Source organism: Schistocerca americana, chromosome X (genome assembly GCF_021461395.2).
Source record: "Schistocerca americana isolate TAMUIC-IGC-003095 chromosome X, iqSchAmer2.1, whole genome shotgun sequence".
Taxonomy (NCBI): Eukaryota; Metazoa; Arthropoda; class Insecta; order Orthoptera; family Acrididae; genus Schistocerca; species Schistocerca americana.
Genome location: NC_060130.1, coordinates 947,323,431 through 947,339,985, shown reverse-complemented (window position 1 = coordinate 947,339,985; position 16,555 = coordinate 947,323,431). Strand labels below are relative to the sequence as shown.

At 42.5% G+C, this 16,555-nt stretch overlaps 1 protein-coding gene across 1 annotated transcript in view; it reads right to left on the bottom strand.

Annotated features, from left to right (window-relative positions):
* The window catches only part of LOC124556419 (dynein axonemal heavy chain 5), an 876,134-nt gene that overhangs the window by 107,044 nt on the left and 752,535 nt on the right, over positions 1-16,555 (bottom strand). The window contains exon 69 of the mRNA XM_047130377.1: positions 9,033-9,110. Within this exon, the coding sequence (XP_046986333.1) occupies positions 9,033-9,110 (78 nt within the window). The remainder of the gene's footprint in view (positions 1-9,032; positions 9,111-16,555) is intronic.

The following is a 16,555-nucleotide window of genomic DNA, read 5'->3' as shown; positions in this document are numbered from 1 at the left end:
AGTTTTAGTTGAAAATACAGATTCATAATTATCAATACTTTATAAAATATCTTTAATCAAGGTTTTTTAAATAAAAAACGTGAAAAATTAATTTTTTTCTTCCTTAAGTATTTTACGCTTCGCTGAAAAGCTAGTGTAACCTGCATCTACGTTTACAATTTTACCACAGCCAGGAATTGAAGTCAGGCTACGCATGTGGTAGGCGAGCATTCTACCACGCAACATGCGGCCCGGTTGAGAGATGGCCTCCCTTTACGGTATTAAAGATGTTCGGATAACTTCAAAGACGATTTTCTAGAGAATTTTTGGGAGTTGTGTCTAAGAGCCTAAGGTGACTGATATTTGAATTCTGAACTTCACGTTGTTGTTGTTGTTGTGGTCTTCAGTCCTGAGACTGGTTTGATGCAGCTCTCCATGCTACTCTATCCTGTGCAAGCTTTTTCATCTCCCAGTACCTACTGCAACCTACGAACTTCACGTAGCATAAATATAAAAAAATTATAAAAGTCCGATTGTCATGTGCTCTTGTAAGCTGCAATTCTATGACATGTTTATTTGTTTCAAGTATTTCCATTAGGATCATCTGTCTGCTTTTCTTAACAGTGCGTAAAGCATCACAATCTGTAAAATATGGGTGGTTTTCTATTTAAAGATATTCAGCAAGGGTTGAACCTGTCTTCCTTAATCTCAAGCTTCTTTCGTGTTCAGATAATTTAACTGCCATAATCCTCCCTGACCGATGAGCCTATTAGTTCTCCATAGTGATTACATGTGTTTTTATACTCTCCAAAGGCTTTTTCCAATAACAGCATAGCATAATTTTTATTCAGTAGTAAAACTGGAAAGTTCAATTAATGCTAAATATTAAAGTTCAGTCAAACACAACAGTGCATTATCCGCCTTGATTCTGCTGCACTTGGCATACTCACACACGCAGCCAACTGCAGTACTGAAGTGATGGAGGAGGATGTGGAATGGGAAGGGGAAACGGAACGTTACATTTTATCGCAGAATTAAAATCAGTGTGATGTTTAGGCGCACGTGAAAAAACTAGTCAAACGTGAAGCTCTTTTAAGAGTAAAAGTAAACGCCTTTCAAAAACTACTCGGGGCTTGATACCTAACGTGTTCCTTCATTTTATCAGCACAACACTATTAAAGAGACTTTACAAAGAAAATAGCTAGCAAAAACACTCACTATTTGTTGGAGGCGGACTCTATACAACAAATAATCGCCTTCATTTGGAGTGAAAAGCCTAACGGAAAGATGTCTCCCCTCATACAGTACTGGCCATTAAAATTGCTACACCACGAAGTTGACGTGCTACAGACGCGAAATTTAACCAACAGTAAGAAGATGCTGTGATATGCAAATGATTAGCTTTTCAGAGCATTCACACAAGGTTGGCGCCGGTGGCGACACCTACAACGTGCTGACATGAGGAAGTTTCCAACCGATTTCTCATACACAAACAGCAGTTGACCGGCGTTGCCTGGTGAAACGTTGTTGCGATGCCTCGTGTAAGGAGCAGAAATGCGTACCATCACGTTTCCGACTTTGATAAAGGTCGGATTGTAGCCTATTGCGATTGCGGTTTATCGTATCGCGACATTGCTCCTCGCGTTGGTCGAGATCCAATGAATGTTAGCAGAATATGGAATCGGTGGGTTCAGGAGGGTAGTACGGAACGCCGTGCTGGATCCCAACGGCCTCGTATCACTAGCAGTCGAGATGACAGGTATCTCATCTGCATGGCTGTAACGGATCGTGCAGCCACGTCTTGATCCCTGAGTCAACACATGGGCACGTTTGCAAGACAACAACCATCTGCACGAACAGTTCGACGACGTTTGCAGCAACATGGACTATAGGCTCGGAGACCATGGCTGTGGTTACCCTTGACGCTGCATCACAGACAGGAGCGCCTGCGATGGTGTACTCAACGACGAACCTGGGTGCACGAATGGCAAAACGTCATTTTTTCGGATGAATCCAGGTTCTGTTTACAGCATCATGATGGTCGCATCCGTGTTTGGCGACATGGCGGTCAACGCACATTGGAAGCGTGTATTCGTCATCGCCATGCTGGCGTATCAACCGGCGTGATGGTATGGGGTGCCATTGGTTACACGTCTCGGTCACCTCTTGTTCGCATTGGCTGCACTTTGAACAGTGGACGTTATATTTCAGATGTGTTACGACCCGTGGATCTACCCTTCATTCGATCCCTGCGAAACCCTACATTTCAGCAAGATAATGCACGACCGCATGTTGCAGGTCCTGTACGGGCTTTTCTGGATACAGAAAATGTTCGACTGCTGCTCCGGCCAGCACATTCTCCAGATCTCTCACCAATTGAAAACGTCTGGTCAATGGTGGCCGAGCAACTAGCTCGTCACAATACGCCAGTCACTACTCTTGATGAACTGTGGTATCGTGTTGAAGCTGCATGGGCAGCTGTACCTGTACACGCCATCCAAGTTCTGTTTGACTTAATGCCCAGGCGTATCAAGGCCCTTATTACGGCCAGAGGTGGTTGTTCTTGATACTGATGTTAAGGATCTAGGCACCCAAGTTTCGTGAAAATGTAATCAAATATCAGTTCTAGTATAATTTATTTGTCCAATGAATACCCGTTTATCATCTGCATTTCTTCTTGGTGTAGCAATTTTAATGGCCAGTAGTGTATAAATCTGCATGTAGCTCAAGAAGACGGAATACACTGCGTGAAAAAAAAAAGAAAAGAAAAGTGAAGCACGCAGTACGAAAGCAAGAAACGAAATGAAACTTCGACGGGTGAGAGGATATATGATGTTACTGCAGTGATTACAAAATCGAGTAAAATTTACAAAGAATTTGGCGTATGAGTTCACTTATCGGTATGATGTTGTATCGCCTCTGGCCTGGATGCATGCACTGATTCGGTTCGGTCGGGTGTCATAAACCTGTCGTACCGCCTCCAGAGGCAAGTTGGCCAACAGCTGTTCCAAATGGTCCTTGACATCTTAGATACTGGCACTGGGACGGAGGTGACGCAGAGCTATCGGGGACAGATCTGGAAAGCTCGCTGGCCATGGGAGCACCTGAACATCACGCAGACAGTCCTTAGTGACACGTGCCACTTGTGGTGGAGCATTGTCGTATTGAAAAATGTCACCATGATGCTGTACCGTCAGAGGCAACACATGAGGAATCATGATGCCCGTGACGTACCGTTGTGCTATCAGAGTTCCATCAATCACTACCAGCTATGAACTAAGGTCATATCCGATGGCTCCCTACCTCATGACGCCAGGAGTAACACCAGTGCTTCTCTCCAAAACATTGAACGAATAGGGATTATCCTGAGGTCGCTGCCATACTCGCCGACGATGGTCATCTTGGTTGGTCCAGAACCGCGATTTATCGTCGAACACAGTACGACGCCATTCATCAGCAATCCATGCTTCCCAGTCACGGCGCCACGGCAAACGCAGCCATTTACGCCGTGGTGTTAACGGAAGCCTACACATCCGACCAACGGTGCAGGATGACAAAGAATGTTGTGAGTCAATTACTTCTTCTCGAGCAGGAGGCGCAGATGTGGAGGGGTTAAGATGTTCTTAGTGTTCAGTACTGTGGTCCTCGCTTGTGATGGTCAGACGTGCCCGACGAGAATCTTGACAGCGAGTACGCTTGCCCTCGTGTTCCGATGCAGTTCGACATCGGGCCAGTCCCTTTAAAACTCGGTCAGGCGATGATACGAGGGGCGTTTGAAAAGTCCGTGCAAAAATAAAGACTGCTTACGTGTTTGGGGTAAACCTTTTTTATTTTTCGACATAGTCTCCTTTTAGACTTATGCACTTCGTACAACGCTGTTCTAGTTTGTTGATCTCCTACGAATAATAGGAATTCTCCAAGTCTGCAAAATAGTTATTAGCTGCTGCAATCACCTCCTCGTTCGAATAAAATCTTTGTATCGCCAGCCATTTCTTCAAATTGGTGAACAAATAGTAGTCCAAGGAAGCCAAGTCTGGAAACTAGGGGGGATGTGAAACGAGTTGGATTCCTATTTCCATTAATTTTGCGACCATAACTGCTGAGGTGTGTGCTGGTGCACTGTCATGATGGAAAAGGACTTTTTTTGCGGTCAAATCGCCGGCGTTTTTCTTGCAGCTCGGTTTTCAGACGGTCCAATAACGATTAATAATATGCACCTGTAATAGTTTTAGCCTTTTCCAGATAGTCGATGAGGATTATCCCTTACGAATCCCAAAAGACAGTCGCCATAACCTTTCCGGCTGAAGGAATGGTCTTTGTCTTTTTTGGTGCAGATTCTCCCTTGGTAACCCATTGTTTAGATTGTTACATGGTCTCAGGAGTATAGTAATGTATCCATGTTTCATCCACAGTGACGAAACGACGCTTAAAGTCCTGCGGATTCTTCCTGAACAGCTGCAAACAATCCTTCCAACACTTCACACGATTCTGTGTCAAGTGTGAGCAATCAAGGAACCCATCTTGCGGATAGCTTTCTCATGTCCAAATGCTTATGCAAAATATTATGTACCCGTTCATTCGAGATGGCCATAGCACTAGCAATCTCACGCACCTTAACTCTTCTGTCATCCATCACCATATCATGGATTTTATCAATGATTTCTGGAGTCGTAACCTCCACAGGGCGTCCAGAACGTTCAGCATCGCATGTGCCCATATGACTACTACCAAAATTTTGAAACCACTTATAAACTGTTCTAATCGAAAGTGCAGAGTCAACGTAATGTTTATCAAGCTTCTCTTTAGTCTCCTGAAGCGTTTTGCCTTTCATAAAGTAATGTTTAATCACCACACGAAATTCCTTTTCGTCCATTTTTTGACAATCATTCGACTTTCTTGTTTCGCACGAATGCCAAACACAAAGAAATCGACCAATATGGATGAAACTTGGTGTGCGTTCTTTCCAAAGATGCTACTAACTACACGTGACCTCGATACGCGCCGATGGTGCCATCTCTCGGGCATTGCACGGACTTTTCAAAAGCCCCTCGTAACTCAGTCTCACTCCAATATATGGCACTCCCTGTCCTTTAAAGCAATCACTTAATATCAGTCACTGTTGATGCCCTTTACATAACCTTCCTTGCCTGGTAACAACACTAAACACGAAAAATAGTAATGCACTGTGATGGACTTTCTGCCTATTACAGAGAAATACAACTCAATCATTTACATACCCGCCGATGATGTGTACATGTGAAGAGTTACGTTGACATTTGACCCTCTCTTCTGTGTGCTTTACTTTTTTGTCAGGCGGTGTAAATTCAATACTAAACTACCCAGTCACATTAATGTGACCACCTGTCAAAAGCTTGAATAACACTCTTTTGCAGCACGATCCGCTGCCAGACGTGTAGAAAGAGAGTCAATGAGGTTCTGTAAAATACCGACAGGGATATGGAGCCATGCGGACTCCAGTGTCACGAGCAGCTGCACTAGCATTCTCGGTTCGGGATCCGTGTCGCGAGCAGCCCGATCGAGGTGGTTCTACAGATTCTAGATCGGGTTTAAATCCGCCAGGAGAGGACGTAAAGACATAATGGTGCTCCTCGAACCACGCGCGTACACTGCGAGCTGTGTGACACTTTGTATTGTCCTGCTGGTAGATACCATTCTACCGAAGAAAAACAAACGGCAAATAGGGGTCGACATAATCCTCACGGATAGATGCATACTTGTGTTGATCCATTGTGCCTTCCATAATGACGAGATCACCCAGAAAACGCCACGAAAACATTCCCCAAACCATAGCGTTCTCTCCTCCGGCCTGGAGCCTTCTGACGATCCAGTTGCCATCTGTCCGAAGGGTTATAAAACGTGAATCATCTGAAAAGGCGTCCGCCCCTGGTAACTGAGCGACGGAATGTCATACCTAACGGCCCGGGTTCGATACCCGGCTGGGTCGGAGATTTTCTCCGCTCAGGGACTGGGTGTTGCGTTCTCCTTATCATCATCATTTCATAACCATCGACATGCAAGTCGCAGAAATGGTGTCAACTCGAAAGACTTGCACCAAGCGAACGGTCTACCCGACGGGAGGCTCTAGCCACACGGCATCTACATCTACATTTACATACATACTCCGCAATCCGCCATACGGTGCGTGGCGGAGGGTACCTCGTACCACAACTAGCATCTTCTCTCCCTCTTCCGCTCCCAAACAGAACGAGGGAAAAATGACTGCCTACATGCCTCTGTACGAGCCCTAATCTCTCTTATCTTATCTTTGTGGTCTTTCCACTAAATGTAAGTTGGTGGCAGTAAAATTGTACTGCAGTCAGCCTTAAATGCTGGTTCTCTAAATTTCCTCAGTAGCGATTCACGAAAAGAACGCCTCCTTTCCTCTAGAGACTCCCACCCGAGTTCCTGAAGCATTTCCGTAACACTCGCGTGATGATCAAACCTACCAGTAGCAAATCTAGCAGCCCGCCTCTGAATTGCTTCTATGTCCTCCCTCAATCCGACCTAATAGGGATCCCAAACGCTCGAGCAGTACTCAAGAATAGGTCGTATTAGTGTTTTATAAGCGGTCTCCTTTACAGATGAACCACATCTTCCCAAAACTCTACCAATGAACCGAAGACGACTATCCGCCTTCCCCACAGCTGCCATTACATGCTTGTGCCACTTCATATCGCTCTGCAATGTTACGCCCAAATATTTAATCGACGTGACTGTGTCAAGCGCTACACTACTAATGGTGTATTAAAATATTACGGGATTCTTTTTCCTATTCATCTGAATTAATTTACATTTATCTATATTTAGAGTTAGCTGCCATTCTTTACACCAATCACAAATCCTGTCCAAGTCATCTTGTATCCTCCTACAGTCACTCAACGACGACACCTTCCCGTACACCACAGCATCATCAGCAAATAGCCGCACATTGCTATCCACCCTATGCAAAAGGTCATTTATGTAGATAGAAAACAACAGCGGACCTACCTGGCACACCAGATGATACCCTCACCTCCGATGAACACTCACCATCGAGGACAACGTACTGGCTTCTATTACTTAAGAAGTCTTCGAGCCACTCACATACTTGGGAACCAATCCCATATGCTCGTACCTTAGTTAGGAGTTTGCAGTGGGGCACCGAGTCAAACACTTTCCGGAAGTCAAGGAATATGGCATCCGTCTGATACCCTTCATCCATGGTTCGCAAGATATCATGTGGAAAAAGGGCGAGCTGCGTTTCGCAGGAGCGATGCTTTCTAAAGCCGTGCTGATGCATGGACAGCAACTTTTCTGAAACTTCCTGGCAGATTAAAACTGTGTGCCCGACCGAGACTCGAACTCGGGACCTTTGCCTTTCGCGGGCAAGTGCTCTACCAACTGAGCTACCGAAGCACGACTCACGCCCGGTACTCACAGCTTTACTTCTGCCAGTATCCGTCTCCTACCTTCCAAACTTTACAGAAGCTCTCCTGCGAGGTTGTTTGTAATTGTAACCCCTAAGTATTTAGTTGAATTTACAGCCTTCAGATTTGTGTGACTTCTCGCGTAATCGAAATTTAGATGATTTCTTTTAGAGCTCATGTGAATAACTTCATACTTTTCCTTATTCAGGGTCAATTGCCACTTTTCGCACCATACAGATATCTAAATCATTTTGCAAGTCGTTTTGATCATCTGATTACTTTACAAGACGGTAAATGACAGCATCATCTGCAAACAATCTAAGACGGCTACTCAGATTGTCTCCTATGTCGTTAATATAAATCAGGAACAACAGAGAGCCTATAACACTTCCTTGGGGAACACCGGATATTACTTCTGTTTTACTCGATGACTTTCCGTCTATTACTACGGACTGCCATCTTTCTGACAGGAAATCACGAATCCAGTCGCACAACTGAGACGATACTCCGTAGACACGCAGTTTGGTTAGAAGACGCTTGTGAGGAACGGTGTCGAAAGCTTTCTGGAAATCTAAAAATATGGAATCAATTTGATATCCCCTGTCGATAGCACTTATCACTTCATGACTATAAAGAGCTAGTTGTGTTTCACAAGAACGATATTTTCTGAAACCGTGCTGACTATGTGTCAATAAATCGTTTTCTTCGAGGTACTTCATAGTGTTCGAATACAGTATATGTTCCACAACCCTACTGCAAATCGACGTTAGTGACATAGGCCTGTAATTCAGCGGGTTACTCCTACTTCCCTTTTTGGGTATAGGCTTTTTCCATTTGGCACGAACTTTTGAGTGTATCAGTGCAAAAACTTGAAACTGTACGGCAGGCAATTACAGATTTATTAATGAAAATTTTCTTAATTTGTTTTATGATAGTTAAAACTGCACATGATATTTCAGGGAATCTGACAGAAACAAGGAAAACAGAAATTCACTTAACATCAGTGTGTCATTCAAGCTTCCACTGCTGATGATAATGTTATTTGGAATCTATATAGTCAACGTTCCCAACGCTGTTTCCACAGGCCGTGTCAGAGATTGAAATCTTAAAGTATTAACAAGAACTCATGTAGAGGTCATTAGTGAAGTAACCGCGATAGTTTATACCACTACTATTATTCTCAATTACCTGCTGTAGTCCAAATCACGGCCGCGACGTGTATTAACTCCCTCGCACATTAAAACTGTGCCAGACCCTCAGTATAAACCATCTGGAACCAGCACTCCACCAACAGAACCGCCTATGGCAGTTTATACCATGACTCAAATATTAGCCTTTCACTACGTCATTTACTTTTACTTTAATGTTTAAAATTGCATACTTCTGAATTTCCTGTACAGTGCTGTCCAGAATGAAAATTTTGCACACAATTCGATATCTGGCAGCTATCAGTACTGTACTTTTGCTACTCATTTAACCCGGTACTCTACGGAAATATGTTTTCCTTCAAAACATGTTATACTTTGAAGTGTTTTAACTTTATTTCTGCAATAGTTACATTGAAACTACAGCTATGCAGAACTACTGGACCTCTTTTACATTGAACACGAGTTTCTGTAAACAAACCTGTGTAATGTTCTGATAAGTCCGCTTCAGACTTGCGCGAATTCCTTGTGGTGGCTCGTTTGTAAATTTGATCGCCATCTGTGAAAACAAAGGAAAATTTAGGTAATTACTTTTATGCTACAACAAGAGTATGTATTGTTTGTGTTTATCGTAATTAAAACTATTGCCGAATTTGTTAGTTACCATAACCTGAAAAACGTTTCAGAGAAACAGTAAATACTGTACCAAGTTATTCCGTTGTCATAAGAGATATCTCGTTTTGGCTGTTAATCGCTTCAGTTCGAAAAGGCTACTGGCAACACTTGTAGCTGATCAGGACAATAAATTAAAAGATAAAATCAAGTTAGTTTAATGTTATTTGGTCACTGTTCTGTAAAATACTGCACCAGACGCAGTGCAGCCCCGCTGCGTATGCTGCTCTCCGACGTAGGATGACTTGGTTGCTGTTCGTAATCAGCTGGAAGTCACCCTGACTACTGTCAAGCGATTGGAAGCTACTGCGAATGGGTGTTCAAATCAAATGGCTCTGAGCACTATGGGACTTAACATCTGAGGTCATCAGTTCCCTAGAACTTAGAACTACTTAAACCTAACTAACCTAAGGACATCACACACATCCATGCCCGAGGCAGGATTCGAACCTGCGACCGTAGCAGTCGCACGGTCCCGGACTGAAACGCGTAGAACCGCTCGGCCACCGCGGCCGGCTGCGAATGGGTGTATTGGGAGAGCAGGAAAGAGTCATGTACCAGAGATACCAAAGATACTTCAGGTATCTCTTGCGGATTCCGTCTCTCCTGCAGGAAATATAGGATCTATCACCACACGGTCACTTGACTGTGAGTGCGTGTCAATGGAAGGTCTATATGTCCTGTACAGTGAAGGCAGGGAGTAGGGACACCTCAGAATATCACACCCACCCCCACACCCAACAAGGCTGAGGCGATGTCTACAACTGAAACCGAAACTGAGATAGTGAGACTCACTTCACGCGTTAGGAGACGCGCTGAGTCCTATGTCAGTGGGAGGAAAATACAAAAAGTAGTAGTCTACTAATCATCAGCAATTTGAAAATACGATTAATAATGATAACCTTAGGGAAATATCTGCAAGGGGTGGCAAGGAAGACTATGAGCACTCAGTGAATAAGCCTGGATGCCTCTTTCAACATGTTGAAGAGGCTATTTCGGCAGTCCTTGGGGTAACTGCAGATTGTAGCGTAAATAGTGACAAACGATGCCTGTCGTCTGGATTTCGACGTCGTACTTGGATCATTTCAGCGACTGGTAGAGAAGGCTGAGACTGTCTGCCTTGTCCATGGAGTTTCAGTGAAGCTCACACTCTGAAGAATTGTCTCCAAAACAGATCATGGCCCCATAGATCTGAGTCGAGTGGAAGGCTTGAAGCAGAGACCGCAAATGTTCTGTCACAAGCTGTGACTTCCTAGACATGCACCAGACTGTTGAGAACTGTAAGGTGTCCCTAAATGGGTCAGCTGTGCACTACATATTATAGGCTGCTACCCAGGTATCTGAATGTGTGTGGTGTGCACGCAAAGATTCTTTTAGATTAGCCGACTTGCGATCCAGTCTAGATAATGATAAGTGTATGAGACCCGCAAACAGCAGTGAAAGATTCAAAGAAATGCTCCCCCCCCCCCCTTCCCTACAAAGGTGAGAGGATCTAAATACTTGGGGTTAACAGCTGAAACACTGATAACATCGTACCAGAGTTTGAAGCACTCCTATACGACAGGGAAACTCACATATTACTAGGCACAGAAAGCAAGTGGAAAAGACGAAAAAAGATTAGGCTTTAACATCTCGTCGACATTGACGTCATTAGACACGGAGCACAAGCTCAGATTCTTTCAGAGTTCGGGAAGGGAATTGGCCGTACCCTTCCAAAGGAATCATCCCGGGAGCGTGTAGTGATTTAGGGAAATCAGGAAAAACCTAAATCTGGATGAGCGGGTACGGATTAGAACTGTCATGCTCCCGAATGAGAGTGCAGTGTGTTTCCACTGCGCTAGCTCACTCAGTAAAAAGCTAGTTAAAACCTGAAGTTAAGAGGAATGATATTTTTGGGGAAAATTTAAGCGTAGGGAAGAGTGTTATACCGAGACGACAGTGTACCTAGGAATACACGATATTTTTTGGTCGGTATTTCAGTCAAGTGAGTGAATTTAGACTCCCATGAAGAAATGCGCAATAGAGACCGCCATAAGCAGTTTTTGTCATTTTTTACAGCTTTTGCTGTTAAACATGAGATTGTGTTTTGCATAGCATTTGCAAGTATTTCGCTTTTTATACATTTAAATACTGTATAATTTATTAAAGCTATTTGGAATATACTGTTAATTCTTCAAGTACAGAATATTATAGCGAGTAAAATGCTCTATATTTTTAGAACTATTTGTATAACATGTGGGCAGTTGAGCCATACTTTGTCGGTCGTGCACCGTCTTGTATCTTGAAAAAGAAGAACGTCTGTTACCATGGAACGTTTGATATATATGCAAATGGACTGAGTTTCTCTAAAGTCTTGAAAAGAAATTTGTGTCACTTTCCAATAGCCTGAAAACGTATTTAATTTGAAACTGGATATTGATAGTACTTCTGATTTTTAATTGTGCAGTGTTGTTGTTTGACAGAGTAATAAAGTAACAGATAGACTATTAAATAACTATTGACAAAGTTTTCTCGATTGCAACACTTTTAAATTTCAATCGATTATTTACCCATAGATACAGGACCTAGTTGTACCTTGGAACATGTTTTATATTTCTAAAACGTTAATTTTCTGGAGTAATTCTTTCAGTTTTAAAAAATAATGCATCAAATAAAAAGTGAAAGACATAATTTAAAAATGGAACAAGAAAATATAATAATTTCTATTATTGTTTCAGATGGTTATATAATCTGTTTGAAACTCTCCAAGATAAGGATTTAGAGAATGCCAAGTTTTCTTGTTGTTAAGACATGCCAGAAAATGTGTTGATATCAATTTAAGTTCAAAAGCTTCAGAAAAGTTTATTAGTCCTTTGCAATTTCCATTAGTCCTTTGATAAGCAAAGAATCAAAGCCTGGCGTTCCCACAAAACTACACAAAAGAATTCACCGCAGTCCAGAAACAGACTTCAAATATCATTCTATCTGTAAAACGCCATTATGAAAAAAATCAGACTAGTAGAAACAGAGCAGGAGTTCAAGAAAACGATGCACAGTATTTCTATAGAATTTTTAGAGAAGAAAAATGTCAACATATCCGGCACCCAGGCTCTGTTTCAGAGGACATGATGGGATTCTGGAAATAAATAATAAAGAGAATTGTAAACCCTCAGCAAAAGACTTTTAAGATCTTTTAAATTACAAATTACAAATTGAAAAATGTGAGCTAAATACAGAATCAGAAACCCCAACAATAGAAGAAGTTGAAAAGCAATACGTGAACTCAAAACAATAAAGCTACAGGGGAAGATAGGGTAGTAGCAGAAATGTGGAAAATAGGTGGTAAAAGTCTCACACATAAAAGTCGTAAAGTTTGAAATAAGGCCATATGTACTTGCTTACATATGACGCTGACTTCTCTGTTGTGTATTTGACTGGTCAGCGGAAAAATGGGCTCTGGAGGAGAAAAGGACCAGTTTGTTCGTTTATTTATTAGTACAAATCCTTTCCGATCATTGTTTTTCCCCTCTGAGCCCCTCACTGTATGAAAATAAGCTTCTAGTAAGTTTGAATGCTTACGCGGGGCAACCACAGATGCATGACATACATTAGTGCAAAGTTTGTATTTGACAGTCTCTGTATAGTTCGATGTTTCTTCGGACATGCGTGCTGGCCGAAGGAACAGACTTTCCTGACGATTGACAGCCGTATTAAATTATGAAATGTATTCGCAAATTGCGAGTACAGCTACACAACAGCTATACATTTTGCTAGGAACATATGGAAACTTCTACTTGACTGGGACTCGAACCGTAATTTCCAGCGTGTCGGGAGCGATCGTCTTAACAGCTTCGGCTATCCGAGCGCACTTCCAGGACCGACGCCAGCCTCCAGATGTCCTTGTTCTACATCCCTAAGAGCTCGCACAATTTGTGATTCACGGAGAGGAAGAGACTTATTTAGTTTTCTCGCCGAGTTGCCTTACCTTTTGTATGAAACACATTAGTGCAGTATTTATGTTTAACAATTTGTGTACAGTTCGATGCAATGTTCCTTCGGACAAGCACGTGCCCGACACTAACATATGTTTGAGTTGGTTTTGGTGGTATGCTCGGATAGCCGAAGTGGTTAAGGCGACCTCTCGCGACAATTAGAATATCCGGGTTTTGAGATCCAGTCCGGCACAAATTTTCATATGTTCACAGTAAATTGTATGGCTGTTGTGTGGCACCGTTCGCAGTTTTCGAATACATTTCATGAACATTCGTGAATTGTATAGAACCACTGCCAACAAATTTCATGGGTAACTTTAGCAAATAAGGGAGACTAGAGGGTGAGTCAAGTTCCCAATTTTGTATTGCTGTGACTGGCCACCCCACAGGTTCCTTCCCTCACCACTCATTTGAACGTGGAGCTGTTTCTCGGCATCTGCGAAGATAGACATCAGGTCTCCAGCGTGGTAAGTGAGACGCTGTTTTAGAGCTTCTTGCTTGGTTTGTGTATTCAAGTATCAAAATATTTTGTTCAGTAACAGTATCTTCTAATCCCCTTTCTTTCACAGTTATTTATGTTAAGGACGTAAGGCAAAATCTATTAATTTTGATAATTTTTGTCCATTCTGTGGATATTGTGCAGTCTGATAATGATCACTTCGTGTGAGTTCGAGCTACAAGTACGTGCCCAAGTATAACAGGCCTTAAGTTTTTTAGTTAATAAATTGTTAATATTTGGTTACAGATGATTCCCGTAGGATTTGTATCGCATTTGATCCAATTATAGGGATTGTTTTTCTTGTGACTGTGATGCCCAGCTTTGTCTAAACCACCTCATGTGTTCCACGTGTCCACAACTGACGAACTATGATACCTCCTGTGGTGTACCATATTAAATTTCGTGTAAGTATTTGAGTAGATTTGTGATTATTTTAGTAATTATTTCTTTGTTGTTAGCGTGTTCCCCTCTGCCCGCCACCACCCTGAGGGCTCATGGATTCACCGCTAGCGAGCTACAGCATCCTCCATTGTACACTAACCATTGTCTGGTTGGTTCTTTGAATTATTTGAGGTTATCGTCCGTGATTGTGCGCACTTAGTATGGGCTTCAACCGCATCCATGCTGCCTATTTATTGTACTAATCCACCAATAAAAGCAAGGGAGAAGTTGTGGTAGGATGTAAGCTTATTTTAGCGAGATTTGTTTATGATTAGCGAGTATACCACTGTCCAGTGCCGCCCAGCGTGCTCATGGATTCACAACTAGCAAACAGTATTTCGTTTCATAACGTCGCTCGTGAAAGTCTGTGTATCACAGTTAACTGGATGCCATGTGCATTATATTTTTTGTGAGCACTTTACGGAGTTCTTGAGATACAGTCCATGTAGACGTCCCTTTGATATGCGTGGCTCTCATCATTCAGTACGTTCGAAATTTGCTCAGCTTGCCAACCATAATAGTCCACGTGATTGCCGCCTGTTATGAAGTGCGTGAGTAACAGAGTCATTGAAGTATTCGAATCAGTCACCGGTCAGTCGTGTTGTTCATTCCTGATCACATCGCGTGTACCTAGGTAAACTAACTATGGGGTCAAGTATTCTAGTACGATTTTTTGACATGCCTACTTGCGTCTTGACTGCGTTAAATGTGCTCCAAACTCTTCCCGCAAATCCTTGGCCTTAAGAGAATTAATGTAGATTACAAACGAAAAAGCAAGCAAATTAGTTCTCGGCACCTAAGCCATTGCTAGTTCCGGCCAAATCACTTAAAAATAAAATAAAATAAAAAAAAAGTTCAAATGTGTGTGAAATCTTATGGGACTTAACTGCTAAGGTCATCAGTCTCTAAGCTTACACACTACTTAACCTAAAATTTCCTAAGGACAAACACACACACCCATGCCCGAGGGAGGATTTTAACCTCCGCCGGGACTAGCCTCACAGTCCATGACTGCAGCGCCTTGCCGGACGGAGTGGCCGTGCGGTTTTAGGCGCTACAGTCTGGAGCCGAGCGACCGCTACGGTCGCAGGTTCGAATCCTGCCTCGGGCATGGATGTGTGTGATGTCGTTAGGTTAGTTAGGTTTAATTAGTTCTAAGTTCTAGGCGACTGATGACCTCAGAAGTTAAGTCGCATAGTGCTTAGAGCCATTTGCAGCGCCTTAGACCGCTCGGCTAATCTCGCGCGGCTAAATCACTTTCCTCCAGAAGGATTAACACGCTTATAATGTGAAGACGGAGGATTTGCAAAGTACTGAATATAAATAGGAATGAACTTAGTAAGGAAAACATAAAGTTACTTACGAAACGTTCCCTTCCCTGACTGCTCACATCCACTTGCGTTATCTATTGTGATATTAATTATTATTCCATGAAATATTTTACTAATAAATGTGGTATCATTAAATGCTACAATATGAAATAAAGTAATTCGAGTATTGTGCCAGATCATTCTTATATCAAGACGAGCTCTTAATGAAAGTATGGTTTAGAAGGCACATGCGATCTTATGATCTCGCCTAGGAAAGTTTACTACAAAAGAGAAACAAAATAATTGTAATGCTCGCTGCTTTCAAGCTCTTATAGATATTTGGCTGGAGCAAACAATCCCTATAGAATGACAGTACGCCATAATCAACTCATTACACAAAAAAGTGGATAACACTGGTGTAAATAACTAAAGAGGGATCTTAGTGCTGCCAGTCACTTGAAAACTTTTTTCGAAAATCATACTTTAAAATCTTGAACCCCAAACGAACCAATTAATTGCAAATATCGAGCAGGTTTTAGGAAAAGTAGATCCTGTGTGGAACAAATACTCGATCTCAAGCTAGTCTTAGAAATCCGCAATGGCAGAAGAAATTTGGAAATTTGTAGTAAGATCTTATGGGACCAAAGTTCTGAGGTCATCGGTCCCTAAGCTTACACATTACTTAATCTAACTTGCTAAGGGTAACACACACCCATGCCCGAGGGAGGACTCGAGCCTCCGACGGGGGGAGCCGCGCGGACCGTGACAAGGCGTCCTAGACCACGCGGCTACCCAGCGCGGCGGCAGAAGAAGGATGATCACCTTTGTAGACTTCAAAAAAGCCTATGATTCAATAGACAGATATACACTGTTTAATATTTCACAAGGATTTAGAGTGGATAGAAAGACAAGTTTATTGATTAAGCCAACATTAACTGATATCTGTTCAGAACTTAAATTCCAAGGCGAAATGTCTGAACCGTTTGATATAAAGACAGTGGTCCGGCATGGAGACGGACTGTCCCCCTTACTGTTAAATCTTGTATTAGAAAAAGGAGTTAGGAAATGGGAAAATGGAGTAAAGGAAATAGACATTTACACACTACGTGAA